Source organism: Peromyscus californicus, unplaced genomic scaffold (assembly GCF_007827085.1).
Source record: "Peromyscus californicus insignis strain IS unplaced genomic scaffold, ASM782708v3 Scaffold_7__1_contigs__length_154581171, whole genome shotgun sequence".
In the NCBI taxonomy this organism is placed as follows: domain Eukaryota; kingdom Metazoa; phylum Chordata; class Mammalia; order Rodentia; family Cricetidae; genus Peromyscus; species Peromyscus californicus.
Genome location: NW_026294595.1, coordinates 154,269,992 through 154,288,505, shown reverse-complemented (window position 1 = coordinate 154,288,505; position 18,514 = coordinate 154,269,992). Strand labels below are relative to the sequence as shown.

Genomic DNA, 18,514 nt, shown 5'->3' with positions numbered 1-18,514 from the left:
CCAGTCTAGCCAAAACTACAAGCTCCTATTGCAGGATATTTGTTTGCACTGACACTCTGAGACTATCAATAAAGTTTAACCTTGAATCAGGGAGCAGAGTTAGTGGCTAGTAGACTAGAATTAGCCATAGAGGTTTTGGAGGACTCAGGATACATATAGGGAGACACAGTAAGTAGTAGGAGGGGCTTATAAAGATTTGTGGGCCCTTTTGGATTGAGGAAGGAGAGAGAGGAGGTCACAGGTTGCTTCACCACCACTTCTCTGATCAATCAGGTTCTTATCCCAATATTTGACTCCCAGGTTTTTATTAATAATAGAAAAATTTAGATAAACTCATCATCTGGTGCCCAGTGTGAGGCATGAGAATACAAGGCAGTCGCTAGCCACCAGCGTTGCAGCTACCTGAGTCACAGTGCCATAACCTCCCACCCGGAGGGTTTCTCATGCCCTTGCTTCCACTTTTCAGGCGGCTCGCTCCCTCTCCCCACGGGTTTCGGGCTAAAGCCCTTCCATGGGCCTCAACACTCATTTGCACTGCTCAGGCTTCTGCTGCTGCTGCTGCCACCGCTACCACTGCACACCCTCAGCCCCCAACTACATGCGAGCAGCTATAGGTATCCTCAGCACGGCCCATGCACCACAGTGGCAGCCCAGTGTGACCCCGACGCCCACCATGGGCTGCCTAGACACTCCGACCCCCCCCCCCCCCCCCCCGTCCCCGTGGGAGGCCATAAAAGCTTCCTAGTGAGATTAGGGGATGGCTTGACCATGGGCATGGTCACCAGGTGTCTGGGATGGCCTGCACTTGGCTGTGCTCAGGGGAGGTCTTTTGCTCCACCCCTTGGCATTCCTTAAAAGCCACAGAGACAGAAGGGGCTAATGGGTTTTGACCCAGGCCCTCCAGAGCTATCCTGTGTTTCTGTCTCTCTCCTCTATATTTCTACCTAAATCTCTTATCCCTCACTCCTCAAGAGTCCCTGGGGTAAATAAATGTGGAAGCTGGTCTCCCACACCCCCGCCCCACAGCTGAGTGCCCCCACAGCAGCTGGCTACCCCTCATCTATGCTGTCACCTTATTGCTGCTATGGACAAACTAAAAAGTCATCAGATCTGGTGAGACACCTAGAAATTCTTAAGGAGGGAATTAGGTTACACAGTTACACACACATACCCCTTTCCCACATTAAAAATGGGGAATATTATGACGCAGGGAGTTAGGACACTGTATAGTTCCACAATAGATGGTTTAAAAATGAGAAAAATTAAAGGGATAACAAACTTAGCTAGAATTGACATAATGTCGATTATAATTATTATCAATTTGGTAATAATTTATCCTTAAAAGTGGTTTGATATCTGTGCCAAATATAAAAAATTGGTAAGATACAAACTTTAAAAAGACCTACTAATAAAACTAAAAAAAAATATTCACACACAGAGGAATCTAGAACAAAACCTACCACACCATTACTTGATGAAACTGAAGAAAAGCAGCCCAAAGTTATCAAAAACCCAAACTTAATTTCTCCAGTTACCATACAAAACGACCACCAGATGACAGACACTCCCAAAGCTATACAAAAGTTAACTAAAATCCCGTAAAAATGTTAGATTTAAGCAGACTGAAGGAAACAGTTGTTTCATATTCACCCTACCTAAAACAGATGTTAAATTCATGGGCAACTCAGAATCATCCCCCTAGAACTAGAAAGATTTAGCTACAACAATATTAGAAGTCGGTCCTCATTTACCATGAAACACACAGTAAAAAGTGAAAGCTAGAGTCATAGAACAGATAGAGGTATTGATATGTTCCCAGACTAGCTTCTCGGTAAAGGCCAATATGGAAATTTACAAAGACAGTTTGAATTTGATGATCACACCTTGGCCGTATGTCAAATAACAACAGCTTTGAATGCTTGGGGACAAGGTTAAAGAATCAGGAAAGACGACTGAGTTATTTACTAAAATTATACAAGGCGGAAAAAAAAAAAAAAAAGCCTTCAGACTTTTTGCAAAGATTAACTTCAGCTGTAAATAAAATATCAGATCCAAAAGTTAGACAAAGATTAAATCTTTGGCTTTTAAAATGCTAATTCAGAATTCAAAAGGGTGAATAGCTTTGTTTGTTTGTTTGTGGTTTTTTGGTTTTTCAAGACAGGGTTTCTCTGTGTAGCTTTAGCACCTTTCCTGGAACTCACTCTGTAGCCCAGGCTGGCCTCAAACTCACAGAGATCTGCCTGGCTCTGCCTCCCGAGTGCTGTGATTAAAGGCGTGCGCCACCACTGCCTGGCTGGTGAATAAACCTTTAAAGGCAGGATCAGCACCAGTAGATGAATGGATTAGAAATACAGCTGATATTGGATCTCACTCCTATGACATTACTTTGATAGGGAAAGAGATTTCTAAAAATTTTAAGAAAAATCAAAAGATAACCAGACTGCAACCCACAGCTCTAGGGAAACTAGCAAGCAAGGAGAACCCTAGAAGGGACACTTGGATCACCCAGCAAAGGAGAAATAGATGAGATCTACATGAGCAAACTGGGGGTGGGTTGGGGTAATGGAGGGCAAGAGATGGGGGATGAGAACATAGGGGAATGGGAGTTTCGAGCTGGAACAGGGACAGAATGGAAGAGCAAGGAAAGAGATACCATGATAAATGAAGACATCATGGGAATAGAGAGAAACAGAGTGCTAGGGAGGTTCTCAGGAATCCACAAGGATGACCCCACCATAGAGTACTGCCAATAGTTGAGAGGGTACCTAAACTGGTCTACTCTGATAATCAGATGGGTGAGTACCCTAACTGTCATCATAGAGCCTTCACCCAGTGACTGATGGAAGCAGATGCAGAGATCCATGGCTGGGTGCCAGGCTGAGCTCCAGGAGTCCAATTGATGAGGGAGAGGAGGAATTCTATGAGCAAAGGACATGGGGATCATGATGGGAAAACGTACAGAGATGGCCAGCCAAACTAGTGGAAATGCATGAACTGTGGACTAATAGCTGTAAAGCCCCCATGGGAATGGACTAGGCCCTCTGGATAGGCGAGACAGTTATTTAGCTTGAACTGTTTAGGGGGCCCCCAGGCAGTGGGATCAGGATCCATCCCTGGTGCATGAGCCAGCTTTTTGGAGCCCAATGCCCATGATGGGACACCTTTCACAGTCTTGGTGCAGGGAGGAGGGGCTTGGACCTGCCTCAACTGAATGGACCAGGCTCTGACGACTACCCATGGGAGACCTTGCCTTGGAGGAGGTGGGTTGGGCAGAAAGGCTGGGGGGGGGGGGGGGCGGGAGGAGGGAGGAGAGGGGGAATCTGTGGTTGGTATGTAAAATGAATAGAAAATTTAATAAGATAAATTAAGAAAAGAAAAACCAAAAGGTCAAATGTTTTAACTGTGATAAATAAGGTCATCTAAAAAGAAACTGTAGGTAACATGTTCCTAAAAACAATGTTTTTTTCTAGAGATAATCCAAACTGAAGGCCCTAGCCTTCTGGAGTATACAAAAGGGGTAACAAAGGCCTACATTTGGACTACTAAAAGCAGATCAACAAGAAACAGGCAAGGTAACCCTTTGCCAAAGGGAAATGCCTTAGGGGGCCTCTCACAGGCCCCAATATCAAATTTGGTTCAATCATTTCCTATAGGCATTGAAAAAACTCATCCACAGAGCAATTAAAAGACTTAATGACTGTTGTTAAAAACCACATGCTCTGGATGACAAAACAGTTCAACAGATAAAGAAAATTTTCAGGAGAGTATATAAAAATTCTTCCACAAGGAATGTTAAACAGCCCCACCTTGTGTCAGTATTTTGTAAAACAGCCATTAGAAAAAATTCATAAACAGTTTCCTCAATCTATAATTTACCATTATATGGATGATATCTTAGTAGCTGATTCAGACACAGATACCTTAGAAAAAATATTTGAAGAAGTAAAAAAAAAAAAATTGTCTTGTTGGCAATTACAAATTGCTCCTGAAAAAAATACAAAGAGGAAATTCTATTAATTACCTAGGATATAAGATAGGTTTACAGAAAATTCAAACATAGAAAGTACAAATCAGGAGAGATCAATTACGACCTCAATGATTTTCAAAAACTGCTGGCAGATACTAACTGGCTATAGCCCACAATAGGATTAACAACTCAAGAACTAAGTAATTTATTTCAAGCCTTACAAGGTGATAAGGACTTACAAACTCCAAAAAAATTATCAGTTGAGGCTGATAGAGAATTGGCTTTGGTAGAAAAGAAATTACAGGATGCACATGTGGATTAGTTGGATCCAGAGCTTGATTGTGTTCTGGTTATTTTATGTTCTACTCATTCTCCTACGGGCATTCTTTTTTTTTTGGGGGGGGGGCGGTTTCGAGACAGGGTTTCTCTGTGTAGTTTTGGTGCCTGTCCTGGATCTCGCTCTGTAGACCAGGCTGGCCTCAGACTCACAGAGATCTGCCTGCCTCTGCCTCCAGAGTGCCGCCACCACCGCCTGACCCTCCTACAGGAATTCTTTTTTTTTTTTTTTTTTTTTTTTTTAAGATTTATTTATTATATATACAGTATTCTGCCTGCAGGCCAGAAGAGGGCACCAGATCTCATTATAGGTGGTTGTGAGCTACCATGTGGTTGCTGGGGATTGAATTCATGACCTCTGGAAGAGCAGATGGTGCTCTTAACCTCTGAGCCATCTCTCCAGCCCTCCTACAGGAATTCTTATGCAGAGAGAAATTAAGCAAAGGAGATTAGATTCAGGGATCTTGTTCTGAAAACAAAAAGGGGGAGGATATAGGAATGACAGGATAAAAGGATAGATTATTGAATCTACTTTTAAACTAAAAAACAAAAAACTACTAGTCTCAAATATTGTACATTGGTATGGATTTTTTAATATTAATGTAAATTTAAGATTATTTGTGGCCATGTTAGGTATGTTTTCGAGGTCAAACAGATATATTTTAGATAGGTAGATGGTTTTCAAACACTTCAGAGACCGACGGATTATGGCATTTAAGATATTTTAATAACATAAGGCTTTTCATGGCAGTGAGACATGTCTGCTTCTGGCAGTACCAATCTACTTCAGAGAAGATGATGGGCATCAAAGAACCTCCATATGGAGTCTGCTTTCATTGTGGCAAAATTAGCCACTGGGCAAGAATCTGCCCTTACATCAACTACTGACAGTAATGCTGTCCAAATTAGACAAGCAGGACACAAAAGGCAGCAACTGCCGAACTCTGCCAAGACAAGGTAGGACAATCCTTCAAAATTCCTGCTTCACAGAAATGTCTGTCAGATATTCTAGGCCTATAGGCCAAAGAAGGAAACCCTAACATTGCAGAGGAACCTTGGGTGACTGTCCATGCAGTAAGCTGTTTCTGTTGTTTCTACAGTTTTGGAAATTGTTTGTTCTGTACTTCCTGTTTACTCAGGTAATATATCCTTCTCAGGTCTCTGATGGGGTTAAAGACTAGATAGATAGTTATAGTTACAGTTTTCCTAGTTACCAAACTCAGAAAAAAACTTCACAAAAGAGATGTAAAGTGTGTAAGGTTGAGAGATATAAAAGCTTAAGTTGTTTATCTTTAAAAAAAATGTATTAAGGTCTAAAAAGGTATTTCTAGGTTGGAAATACAAGTTATGATAGAAAGTGAATTAATTAGGTACAAAACTTTGAACTCACCAAGATAGGATAAATAATAGGAGTATTTTCTCCAAATCTGCCAAATACAAATGGACTGGACATTATGAATGTAATTCTTACTTGGTAATTGTTCTTACTGTATATAGTTTTACTTTTTAATTTTTTAAAAAATTAATTAATGACTTAAATTACACTCATGATCTTCATTAATTATACTCATGACATTAATTACATTTGTGGTATTCATTGATTACATTCACAGTATTCATTCAATGATTATTTTTATGATATTCATTAATTACATTAATTGTACTGATTTATTACATTCATGATATTATGTCCTGATACTACTGTTCATTTATGGGACTTTTCCATCACTCAAAACAGAGGTTTTGTACTTAGGAAATCATTGTTCTATATTTTCTTCTTCATCTTGAGATAACAACTAATCTTTCTTTCTCTATAAATTTGTATATTCTATATATTTCATGTAATACAATTCTATAGCATTTGTCCTTTTTTTAATGTAAAAACATTTTATGTACAACTGCAGGAGAAATAATACACAGATAGCTTGAACATAGAAACAGGTTATCAGCACTCGGGAGGCAGAGGCAGGAGGATCTCTGTGAGTTCGAGGCCAGCCTGGTCTACAGAGCTAGTCCGGGACAGCTACAGAGAAAACCCTGTCTCAAAAAAAAAAAAAAACAAAAAAACAAAAAAAAAAAAAAGAAAAAGAAAAAGAAAAAGAAAAGAAACAGGCTATAATTCAAAAGTCCAGGGTTATTTTAAACAGTAAAATACTTTCTCTGTAGAAAATAGTAAAAATAATAACATTTCCCAATAAGCCCTTTTAAGCCAAATGATAGCTGAATTATACATATAAATATTGATTAGATTCTGGGATACAGAAGAAACCAATCTTCATCTGTTCAGAGCTATGTTTTACTTAAGTTGTGTAAGTGAAATTCCTATTCATCTTCCCCTTCACTGTTTGATTTACGGAAGACATTTTTCTATAGGCTAATTCATAATCTAAAAAAATTTTAGCCTCCCCTCCAGAAAGTATGGCCAGCATTTTCTTTCATCAGCTTGATACAGTACAAATTCTTATCCTGATAGTGAAATGTTTCACTAAAGCTTGCCCAGTGATTGGGCAAAACCAAAACTTATTATAAGCCACAGTCATCCTAGGGTCACCCCTGCTAGGTAGTCTCCCTGGATCTGTGAGAGTTTTACTTTTTTAAAGTTAAAATCTTTCCTTTTTATCTAAGCAATACTTGGTAATTGTTCTTACTGTATATAGTTTTATGTGTTAGAGTTAAAACCTTTCCTTTTTATTTAGACAAAAAGGGGCAAACGTTGTGGGATATGTTTGCACTAACACTTTGAGACTGTTAATAAAGTTTAACCTTGAATCATGAAGTGGAGTTAGAGACTAGCTGACCAGAATTAGCCACAGAGGTTTTGGAGGACCCAGAATACATATAGAGAGACACAGGAAGTAGTAAGGAGGGGCTTAGAAAGATTTGCAGGCCCTTTTGGATTAAGGATTGAGAAAGGAGGTCAATGGTCACTTTTCCACCACTTCTCTGATCAGCCAGGTTCTTATCCCAATATTTGACTCCCAAGTTTTTACTCATAATAGAAAAATTTAGATAAACTCATCAAGCTCCAGATCAGTGACTGTGGTGGTCTGAATGAGGATGGCCCCCCACAGGCTCATATTTGAATGCTTGGTTTCCAGTTGGTACAACTATGTGGAAAGGATTAGGAGGTGTGGTTTTGTTGGAGGAGGTGTGTCACTGGGGGCAGGCTTTGAGATTTCAAAAGCCCATATCATTCCCAGTTAGCTTGCTCTCTGCCTCATGTTTATGGATCAGATATAAGCTTTTAGCTACTGTTCCAGTGTCATGGCTGCCTGCCTGTGGCCATGCTCCCCACCATGATGGTCATAGATGCACTCTCTGAAACTGTAAGTCCCCACTACTTTCTTCTATAAGTTGCCTTGGTCGTGGTGCTTTGTCACAGCAGTAAAAAAGTAAGACAGTGAGAGACTGTCTGGTAAAAATTCAATGTGAAGAGCAATAGAGGAAAACATTCTAATGTTATTCTCTGGTTTCCACAAGTGCCCACACAGGTTTATACATCCACACACATGTATACATCAGATGCTACTGTTGTGGAACAATCTTTTTGTACATTGTGAAGATGTGTTGCTCTCATTAGTTTAATAAAGAGCTAAATGACCAATTGCTACACAGGAAGAGGTTAGGTGGTGTTGTAGAATATTAAAGATGTATTACAGTTGTTTATGCTGTGGAATATTTGTTTAATGATGCAATGATGTGCTGCATTCTTTTATGTTGCATTTGTAAAGCTGTGTTGCTTTGTCTGTCTAATAAAGATTAGATTGGTCTAATAAAGAGCTGAACAGCCAATAGCAAGGCAGGAGAAAGGATAGGTGGGGCTGGCAGGCAGAGAGAATAAATAGGAGAAGAAATCTGGAGAGAAAGGATCAAGGAGCAAGAAAAGAAAGGGCCAGCCACCCAGCTACACAGCGAGTAAGCAGTAAAGAAAGATATATAGGATAAAGATAAAAGCTCAGAGGCAAAAGGTAAACCAAATAATTTAAGAAAAGCTGGCTAGAAACTAAGGCCAGGCATTCATATTCCAGTGCATTTATTTGGGAGCTGGGTGGTGGCCCCCAAAGAACAAAGAGTCAAAAGAGCCAAAAGAGTAAAAACAACCAACAACAAGGTGAGACTTGCAAACAGGGAGAGAGCTCGCTGGGATGAAGCAGAGTGGAGTCACCAGCCGAACACAGAGGAAGCAATATATGTACAAGATGAGGTAACAATCCATGAGCCATGTGGCAGCAAGTAAATTAATAGAAATGGGTTAATTTAAGTTAGAAGAGCTAGTTAGAAACAAGCCTAAGCTAACGGCCAAGCATTTATAATTAATAATACGTCTCAGTGTGGTTACTAGGAGCTGGATGGGGGTCAGAAAAGTCCACCTACATACTACACCAAATGAAAAAAGATTACAGTAGGAAATAGGGTTGTAGTTTGTGGGATGGCTAACCACCAACCCCACAGTTCCCCAGAGTTTTCTTGAGTGAGAGCAACAAGAAATATTATATAGAAGGATGTAAACAGATAGAAAATACAGGATAGCCTCAAGAGGGCCTGGAACCTATTCAAATGAGCCCTGACTGTCTCTGCCCTAGGGTATTTATAGAAATGCCAAGGGGTGGAGCAAAAGACACCCCTCCCCCCCAGCACAGCCAAGTGTAGACCATCTCAGACACCTGCACTTGGGCCCACGGTCCAATCATCCCCTCTATGCAGACCTGCTGGGTAAAGCCACTAGGAACCTGAAAATGGGCTCCCACGGTAGTTCAATGTAGAATGTTTGCCTAGTATACAAAGGAAGTGAATCTAGGCCTCACACTTCCTAAAGATGCATATAGACCAATGGAATAGAACTGAGTTCACGAATACATCTTCAACATTTATCATCAATTGATTCTCCATAAGGGTGCCAAGACCACTCAATGGAGCAAGAATAATCACTAACTATCAGGATTTGGATCAGTGGTTATGAGCATGTATTGCTCTTCCAGGGTCATGTTCAATTCCCAGCAACATTAGGTAGCTCACAGCCACCTATAACTCCAGGTACAGGAGACCCAATGTTTGGCCTCTGTGAGCACCTACACTCATATCACATACCCACTGTAGGGTTTAAAATGAAAATGGCCCCCATAGGTTCATATACTTGAATACTTGGTCTCCAGTTGGTGGATGATTGGGAAAAATTAGGATGTATGGCCTTTTTGGAAAAGGTGTGTCACTGGAAGCAAAGTTGAGGTTTCAAAAGCCTCCTGTCATCCTCAGTATACTCTCAATGTTTCCTGCTTATAGACTGGGATGTGACCTCTCAGCTGTCCCCTCCTCCATCATTCCTCCTGCCATGCTCCCCACCATGATAGTGATAGACTTCTATTTCCCTGGAACTTAAGCCCCAATTAAACACTTCCTTCTCTAAGTTGTCTTGGTATATTTTATACATGACAAAAATAAAATGATCATTAAAAATACTTCCCCTAGGGCTGGAGAGATAGCTCAGCGGTTAAGAGTTCAATTCCCAGCAACCACATGGTGGCTTACAACCATCCGTAATGAGATCTGGTGCCCTCTTCTGGCCTGTATACATAATAAATAAATCTTTAAAAAAAAAAAAATATATATATATATATACTTCCCCTAACCTCTAAGTAATCATTTTTTTCTCTACAAATTTCCTTTTCTATTTTACCTCTAATTTTTTGAGAAAAAAAATTCTTTGGGCTTTTCAAGGTAGGGTTTCTTTGTGTAACTCTGGCTGTCCTGAAACTCACTCTGAAGACCAGGCTGGCCTTGAACAGAGAGATACATCTGCTTGTCTCCCAAGTGCTGTGATTAAAGGCACTCACCACCACTGAAAATGTATACCAATGGCTGGAAAATTTATACCAATAGAATCATATAATATATGGTCTTGTAGCTGGGCATGGCGGTACATAGTTTTAATGCTAGACTCAGGAAGCAGAGACAAACAGATCTCTAAATTCAAGAACTGGCTGGTCTACATAGCAAATTCCAGGCTAGACAGGGTTACAGAGTGAGATCCTATCTAAATAAACAAACAACTGCTTTTTGCTTAGACTGTTTCAAGGTTCATCCATCACAATGCCAATAGTCCTAGCACTCAGGAGGCTGAGGCAGAAGAATCTTGAGTTCCAGGACAGCCTGGGCTATATAGCAAGTTCTATACTGGCCTGGGCCATATAGACCCTATCTTTAAAAACAAGAATCTAAGTCCTATGATCTCTAGAGTTTCTGACTTTAATATTTAGTTCTATGGTTCCTTTTGAGTCCTTGTATATAGTTTCAAATAGGGCTCACCTATATTCTACAGGGCACATAGCTCAGTGGTAGAGTACTTTCCTAACATATATGAGGCCTGGATTCAATCTCCAACATCACACACAGATAAAGATGAATTTTATAGTATTTCCTGTGTATATGTAATACTGGAGATTCAACTCTGGGGCTCACACACTAGATAAATGTAAAATAGGCTTTATCCCCAGTCCTATAACATTATTTATAATTTAATAAACTATCAAAATTAAATTCTAGGACTGGTGAAATGGCTGAGTGGGTAAAGATACATGCCACCACCAAGCCTGACAACCTGAGTTCAATCCCCAAGACTCACATGGTAGAATCAGAGAGCCAACTCTCACAGCTATCCTCTGACATCCACATGTACACTTCGGGCACACCCATAATAAATACAATTAAAAAAGAAACTCTAATTTTAAAATTAATAGTACATCAAGGTTCTGTGAACAATGCCTCCCTTCAACAGGGGAAGTGATATCCGAAGACACAGTGAACAAAAATTTTCCAAAGAAGCCTACTGAGGAGCTGCGGAGATGGCAAGGGGGTAAGAATGTTGGGTAAGTATGAGGACCTGAGTTCAAATTCCTTCCAAGCACCCACATAAAAAGCTGGGCATGACCAGGTGTGAAAGTGCACGCCTTTAATCTCAACACTCCAGAGGCAGAGGCAGGCAGTTCTCTGAGTTCAAGGCCAGTCTAGTCTACAGAGTGAGTTCCAGGACAGTCAGAACTACACAGAGAAACCCTGTCTAAAAAAGCACACTCCCCACCCCCCACCCCCGCATGCTAGAGCAGGGAAACTCAATGTCTTCTTCCAGCATCTAAGTGTGTCAAACATATAAATCTGTAACACACACACACACACACACACACACACACACACACACACACACACAACAACAACAAAAACAAAAGAAGTAAACTCCAAACATAGGAAACATTATACCAAGGCTTATCACTAAAATCAATGATGACAATGGACACATGCATTTAATCCCAGTACTAGGGAGGCAGAGGCAGGCAGATCTGTGAATGAATCTACACAGTGAGCTACAGGCCAAGCAGGGCTGCATAATGAGACCTTATCTCAAAACAAATAAGGCAAAGAAATAACACTAATGTTAACAACAATAATAATAAAAGGCTGGAAAGATGGCTCCGTAATTAAGAGCATTGACTGTTCTTCCAGAGGACCCAGATTCAATTCCCAGCAACCACATGGCAGCCCACAACTGTCTATAACTCTAGGTCCAGGGTATCTGATGTCTTCTTCTGGATCTGATGCATTAGGCATGTATATGATGCACAGACATACATGAAAGCATACTTATACACATAAAGCAATAAAATATTTAAAAATTTTAAAAAAAGCAAAACAAAGGAAAAAAAATGATGAAAAACAAAACAACTGCCAGAGGTTCCGTGGCACATGTCTGCAATCCCAGCACTGTTGCAGGATATTTGATCACACTGTGAGCCCCGAGATTGCGTTATTTACTGGAAAAAACTGTTTTTAGTTGTTGTGTGGCTCAGCCCTAATCCAAGAACTTTCTGCTTATTTGTAAAGAAGATTAAATTAAGTCAACAACAGGTAAAGGGCAAGCAGCCAGTTGACAAGAAGTGAAGAAGAAAAAAAAACGAGAGAGTAAGAGGGAGGCAGGAACACGGAGAGAAAGATGCACAGGAAGTAGAAGGGAAGGACACTGAGTTGGAGGAGCTTTGTTTGAGACAGCATAGGAGAGGTCTTTTCTGTGACATCAGTGGAGAAGGAAGATCAGCTAGGTGCTTTCTCTAACTCTTTGAGCTAACAGGCTTTCACCCCAGCATCTGGCTCCAGAATCTTTATTGGTAAAATCAAACAACTGAGATTTTGATAAAAACAAAACAGTACTTAAGAAGCTGAGGCAGGAAGATTGAGTGTTGAAGGCCAGCTAGGGGTGTACAGTAAACTCTTTGCCAGATTTTTTTTTTTTTAAAGACAACAGTATTGACAGAGTAATGCAGATGTGAGAAGGCAGTGGTATGTGTATATTGGAAGTACTAGAAGAAAACAGCATCAACCTAGGATTTTATATCCAGCAAACATATATCTGTAATCTCATCACTACTATACCCAAAGAGGAGGCAAAGAGGAGACAATCTTCAAAAAGTTCAAAGGCTAGCTGCCCTAGAGTACACAGTGCAGGGGCAAACAATGAGACCTTTCCAAGGTCAAAGGTAAGGGCTGTCACCCAAGCACTGTCAGTGCACATGCGCGCACACACACACATACACACACACACACGTGCGCGTGTGCATACATTTCTTTTCTTTTCTTTTTTTTTTTTTTTTTGTTGTTTTCAAGATAGGGTTTCTCTGTGTAGTTTTGGTGCCTGTCCTAGATCTCGCTCTGTAGACCAGGCTGGCCTTGCTTGACCTCACAGAGATCCACCTGGGTTTGCCTCCCAAGTGCTGGGATTAAAGGCATGTGCCACCACCGCCCAGCACGCACACATTTCTTTATAAGACAGACAGAAAGAAAATCGAAATTTAAAAAAAATTTTTTTTGAGAAAAGGTCTTACTAGGTAGCCCTGGCTGGCCTAGAACTCACTATGTAGGGTAAACTGGCCTAAACCAGGTACTCTTGCTTCCTAAACCACCATGCCTGGTGAAATAAAGGTTTTCTAGTCACAAAAAAGCTTAAAAAGGTAGCAAATGGACAGACACACACACACACACACACACACACACACACACACCCAGTTATAGAAAATCTTCAAGGTAGAAGGGGAAACACAGATATTAGAAATCTCAAACACAGTGGTCAACAGATTAACAAAAATAGCAACACAGTTTAATAAACAAAAGACATGAGAGGCTGGACCCAGGAAGTCACATTTTGTTTCCTAGTGTGCTGGCAAGTTTTACAACAACTTGACCAAGCTAAAGTCATCTGGGAGGAGGGAACTTCAGTTAAGAAAATGCTTCTAGCCTGGTGGTGATGGTGGTGCACACCTTTAATCCCAGCACTTGGGAGGCAGAGGCAGGTAGATCTCTGTGAGCAAGTTCCAGGAAAGTTAGAACTGTTACGTAGAGAAACTTTGTCTTAGAAAACCAAAGAAAGAAAGGAAGGAAAGAAAGAAAGGAAGGAAAAGAAGGGAGGGAGGGAGGGAGGGAAGGAAAGAAAAGAAAAGAAAAAAGAAAAGAAAAGAAAAGAAAAGAAAAGAAAAGAAAAGAAAAGAAAAGAAAAGAAAAGAAAAGAAAAGAAAAGGTTTCTAGCTGGGCAGTGGTGGTGGTACACGCTTTTAATCCCAGCACTTGAGAGGCGGAAGCAGGTGGATCTCTGTGAGTTCGAGGCCAGCCTGGTCTACAGAGTGAGATCCAGGACAGCCAGGGCTTCACAGAAAAACCCTGTCTCAGAAAAGAAGAAGCAAAAAAGAAAGAAAAAGAAAAAAAAAATGCCTCCGTAAGATTGGGTTGTAGGCAGGCCTGTAAGGCATTTTCTTAATTAGTGATTGATAGGGGAAGACCCAGCCCAGTCATCCCTGGACTGGTGGTTCTGGGTTCTATAAGAAAGCAGGCTGAGCAAATCATAAGGAGCAAGACAATAAGCAACCCAGAAACCCTTCATGGACTTGGCATCAGCTCCTGCCTTATCTGAGTTCCTGTCCTGACTTCTTTTGATGATGAACAATGATATGGAAGTGTAAATTAAATAAATCCTTCCTCCAAGTTCTTTTGATCATGGTGTTTTATCACAGCAATAGTAACTCTTAAGACAACTAGCAAAAAAATGCTAGTCATCTATATCTGCATTCACCCCAGGACAACTCAGGGTATTGGGTCCATCAAAAGTGACAGCATATGAAGCAAAGTCACAACAATCCTGTTTCTTCTACCAGTGTGGGGACGCTCCAGTGACACCCTATATCTTATGTGAGACCTCAACACACAAAAATCATCTGTAGGAGAGGGAGAGATGGTCAGTGGTTAAGAACTGACTCCTCTTAGCCAGGTGGTGGTGGCGCACGCCTTTAATCCCAGCATATAGAAGGCAGAGGCAGTAGGATCTCTGTGAGTTCGAGGCCAGCCTGGGCTACAGGGTGAGTTCCAGGAAAAGTTCCAAAGCTAAACAGAGAAACCCTGTCTCAAAAAAAAGGAACCGGCTCTTCTTTCAGAGGATCTGATTTCATTTCCCAGCACCTACACAGCAGCTTATCTAGCTCCTCTTTTGGAGCACAGATATTCATGCAGTCAAACATACATATACATAAATGAAAAAAATTATATTTACTTATCACTCATTCAAGACAGAGCCCTGCCACATAGCCTACTCAGGCTGTCCTTAAACTTGCAATCCTCCTGCCTTAGCTTCCTGAGTGCTGGTACATGTATGCAACACCAAAGCCTAACTGACTCTGTATTTAGAACACTGAGCAACAGCTTGCCTGTATCCACTGTTCCCGGTTGATCTCCACACCATTGGCCCGCAGGGAGGTGATGGCTCGGTCAATGATCTTCTCCACCATCTGAGTGTTCCCATTGGCCTCCTCAAGCTTGGCAGCTGTGATCCAGATGTGCCGGTCTGTAGGAATGTTCTCACGTGCTTTATTTAAGACCTTGCGAGCATTTTCATAAGTTTCCAGCCTTGCCAAAGCAAGCCAAAGCTACACAAAAAAGACATAAGAAAAAAAGGAGAAGTGTGTTGAACACTGGTGGCACCAAGTGGTATCTTCCAGGCTGGATGGCAAGCCAGTGTCACTGACCTTCAGCACTTCTACAAAGTGCTTTGTGAAAGTTCCCAAGCTTAAACAGAACCTATGATCATTCTCAGGAGCCCTTTTCACTACACCAACTGTTCAGTTATGCTTCTGACACTGGTTATCACAAAAGGTTGACAGGACTCTTTTTTTGGGGGGATGGGGAGTGGGCACACATTCACATTGAAACTAAAATAGTCTGTACATTTTAAGGGTGGAATGTTGTAGTCAGTAGTTTGGGGGCATAAGAATTCCAGAGGGCTAAGCATCATCACACAACTGTCTGTGAACACATCCTGCTCACCTTTTACCCTAGCACCTTCCATCAAGTCTGGCACAGTGCTTAGAACCTCTGATTAAGAGTCCTAGCATTTAATTCCACACTCGGGAGGCAGAGGCATGTGGATCTCTGTGAGTACGAGGCCAGCTTTGGTCTACAGAGCGAGTTCCAGGACAGGCTCCAAAGCTACACAGAGAAACCCTGACTAACTGAAGCCACCTGTTACCTTACTTAGCAGCTATTGTAGAATACCATTCTGGGTTTCACAAGGCCCTCTAATGCCAGGAATGGTAGCTTAAGTAAGCAGCATACATATAGCAGTCTCAGGCACTGGACTTGGCTTACAATGGGGTGGTGGGTCTGAGCCTGGCAGACTCACCTCCACGCTGGTGGGACAGCACTCCACTGCTCGGCTCAACATGATTCTAGCATCTTCAGGCTCTTCGAGCTCAACGGCTGCTTTCCACAATCGAACAGAGTTTGGAACATGCTCAAGGGCTGAGAAAGATCAAATAACAAGAGATTTGTGTCAGAAGGACACTGCCAGTTGGGTAAGATAAGCCCCCCCCCCAGTGATAATCAAGGGCTACAAACATGCCCATTTTGTGGGTCCTTTCATGTTGTGGTAGACAGAAAGAAAGGAACAGTCAAAGGTCACTGAAGTTGTATCAGTAGGACTTGTCACATCAATAATACTATATGGCTCTACTGAAATTTGAGAATAAGATGAACTAGTCTTAAAGAAGTCAGAACAACTGCAAGAGAACAGGCCATATAAGGGGAATGACAAGTTATCTAGGTTGAAGGCAATGTTACATGGGTTACAGAGGCATGTACTCATTAAGGCATCAATCAAACTGTATACCTAAAATCCATATATAGTTTACTAAAAATATATTCTAAATGGCCAGTGTCAAAAAGACCTCCTGATTATGTTTTCCCTTAAGAATACCTGAAACTTCAAAAAAGAAGAAAAAGTCATAAGCAAACTTGGAAGGGACTCCTACAGAACAATGATGGGATACTCTGTAGAGTACTAGAATCTATGAATGTGTGCATATATATGTTTTATCATTAGATAACTGAGACTCATTCATTGGCCAGATGCATCACAGGTAGTATTGACACTCCACAGAGACAGTCCAGGTTCTTGGCAGGTTGGCAGTTTCACCATATTCCCAGAATATAAATGTGACTTAAACTTGTGAATGACTTATTTCTGTAGTCTGCAAGTTTTTGGTGTGTGAGCTTACTCCTGCAAGCCCCAGGACCTCATACACCCTCAAACTTGACTGTATAACCAACAATGTCTATATGTAGTCAAGGATTGCTGTGGGATGGTCTGTATGTCAGATTGCTCTGATTGGTCAATAAATAAAACACTAATTGGCCAGTGGCCAGGCAGGAAGTATAGGCGGGACTAACAGAGAGAAGAACAGAGAAAACAGGAAGGCGGAGGGAGTCACTGCCAGCCGCCACCATGACAAGCCGCATGTGAAGACGCTGGTAAGCCACGAGCCACGTGGCAAGGTATAGATTTATGGAAAAGGATTAATTTAAGCTATAAGAACAGTTAGCAAGAAGCCTGCCACGGCCATACAGTTTGTAAGCAATATAAGTCTCTGTGTTTACTTGGTTGGGTCTGAGCGGCTGTGGGACTGGCGGGTGACAGAGATTTGTCCTGACTGTGGGCCAGGCAGGAAAACTCTAGCTACCTTAAACTCCTGATCCTCTTGTCTCTATCTTTCACAGGACGTGTCCCCATACCCTAATTATTTCTACAATTTTCTATTAGTTTTCATGTAGTGGTTGAATGTGGGAAACTGAAACTCAAGTGAAACTGTGGATGAAGGAGACCACTAAAAAAACTACAATGTAGCTCATGGATAAAGCATTTGCTTGGCATATTTGAAACCTTGGAATCAACACCAGTATCACCACCACCCCCACCCCCACCCCACCCACAAATGTGTTCAAACATATATGAGCCAGGTACAGTGATGAACACCCATAGACCTAGCTACTTGCGAAGCTGAGACAGGAAGATTCTAGATTAAACCAAATAACAGAATTGAGGTTAACCTGGCTAAGTGAGACAATGCCTCTTTAAAAAAAATTTAAAATGTTAAAAGTTGGAGATGGCTGTAGCTCAGTAGCAAAGTACTTGACTAACACATATGAGATCCTGGATTTAATACCTAGCATTATGAAAAAAAATCAGTCTTAAGTAAATAAATCTCATTAATGCTGGAGAGCAGCTTGTTATTCTGGAAGCAGGAAAAAAAACATAATAAATCAAGCACTTACTGAAAATCAGAGTAACTAAATTTTGATATAAGAAAGTTCTCCTTAGAATAATACTGGTAAGAACAACAGAAAGAGTAACAGAATTGTAACACCACAAATATCACTCCCAATGATTGGGGGTGGGGGGCACCTACTTCTGCTCCAAATACAATTCCACAAAGGCCCTTCAGCCACTGCTGAATCTCACCTTACAATGGAGAGCAGAGAGAGCACGCGCGTTCAGCTCTCTCTCCTCTCTCTCTCTCTCTCTCTCTCTCTCTCTCTCTCTCTCTCTCTCTCTCACACACACACACACACACACACACACACACACACACACAAAGAAAAAAGAAAAAAGCTGGTCATGGTGGTATATAACTTTAATCCTAGCACTTGAGAGACAGAGGGGATCTCTCTGACTTCAAGGCCAACCTGGTCTATAACGAAATTACCAGGGCTATGTAGTGAGACTCTGTCTCAAAAAGCAAATATCAAGGGCTGGAAAATGGCTCAGTAGTTAAGAGCACTTGCTGCTCTTGCAGAGGATACAGATTCAGTTCAAAGCACCTACATGGTGGCTCACAACTGTCTGTTAACTCC

At 41.3% G+C, this 18,514-nt stretch overlaps 1 protein-coding gene across 1 annotated transcript in view; it reads right to left on the bottom strand.

Annotated features, from left to right (window-relative positions):
• Prpf6 (pre-mRNA processing factor 6) overlaps positions 1-18,514 on the bottom strand; it is an 89,921-nt gene that overhangs the window by 23,983 nt on the left and 47,424 nt on the right. Inside the window, exons 10-11 of the mRNA XM_052726662.1 lie at positions 16,008-16,126; positions 15,037-15,255 (exon numbers count right to left, since the gene is read on the bottom strand). Of these exons, the coding sequence (XP_052582622.1) occupies positions 15,037-15,255; positions 16,008-16,126 (338 nt within the window). The remainder of the gene's footprint in view (positions 1-15,036; positions 15,256-16,007; positions 16,127-18,514) is intronic.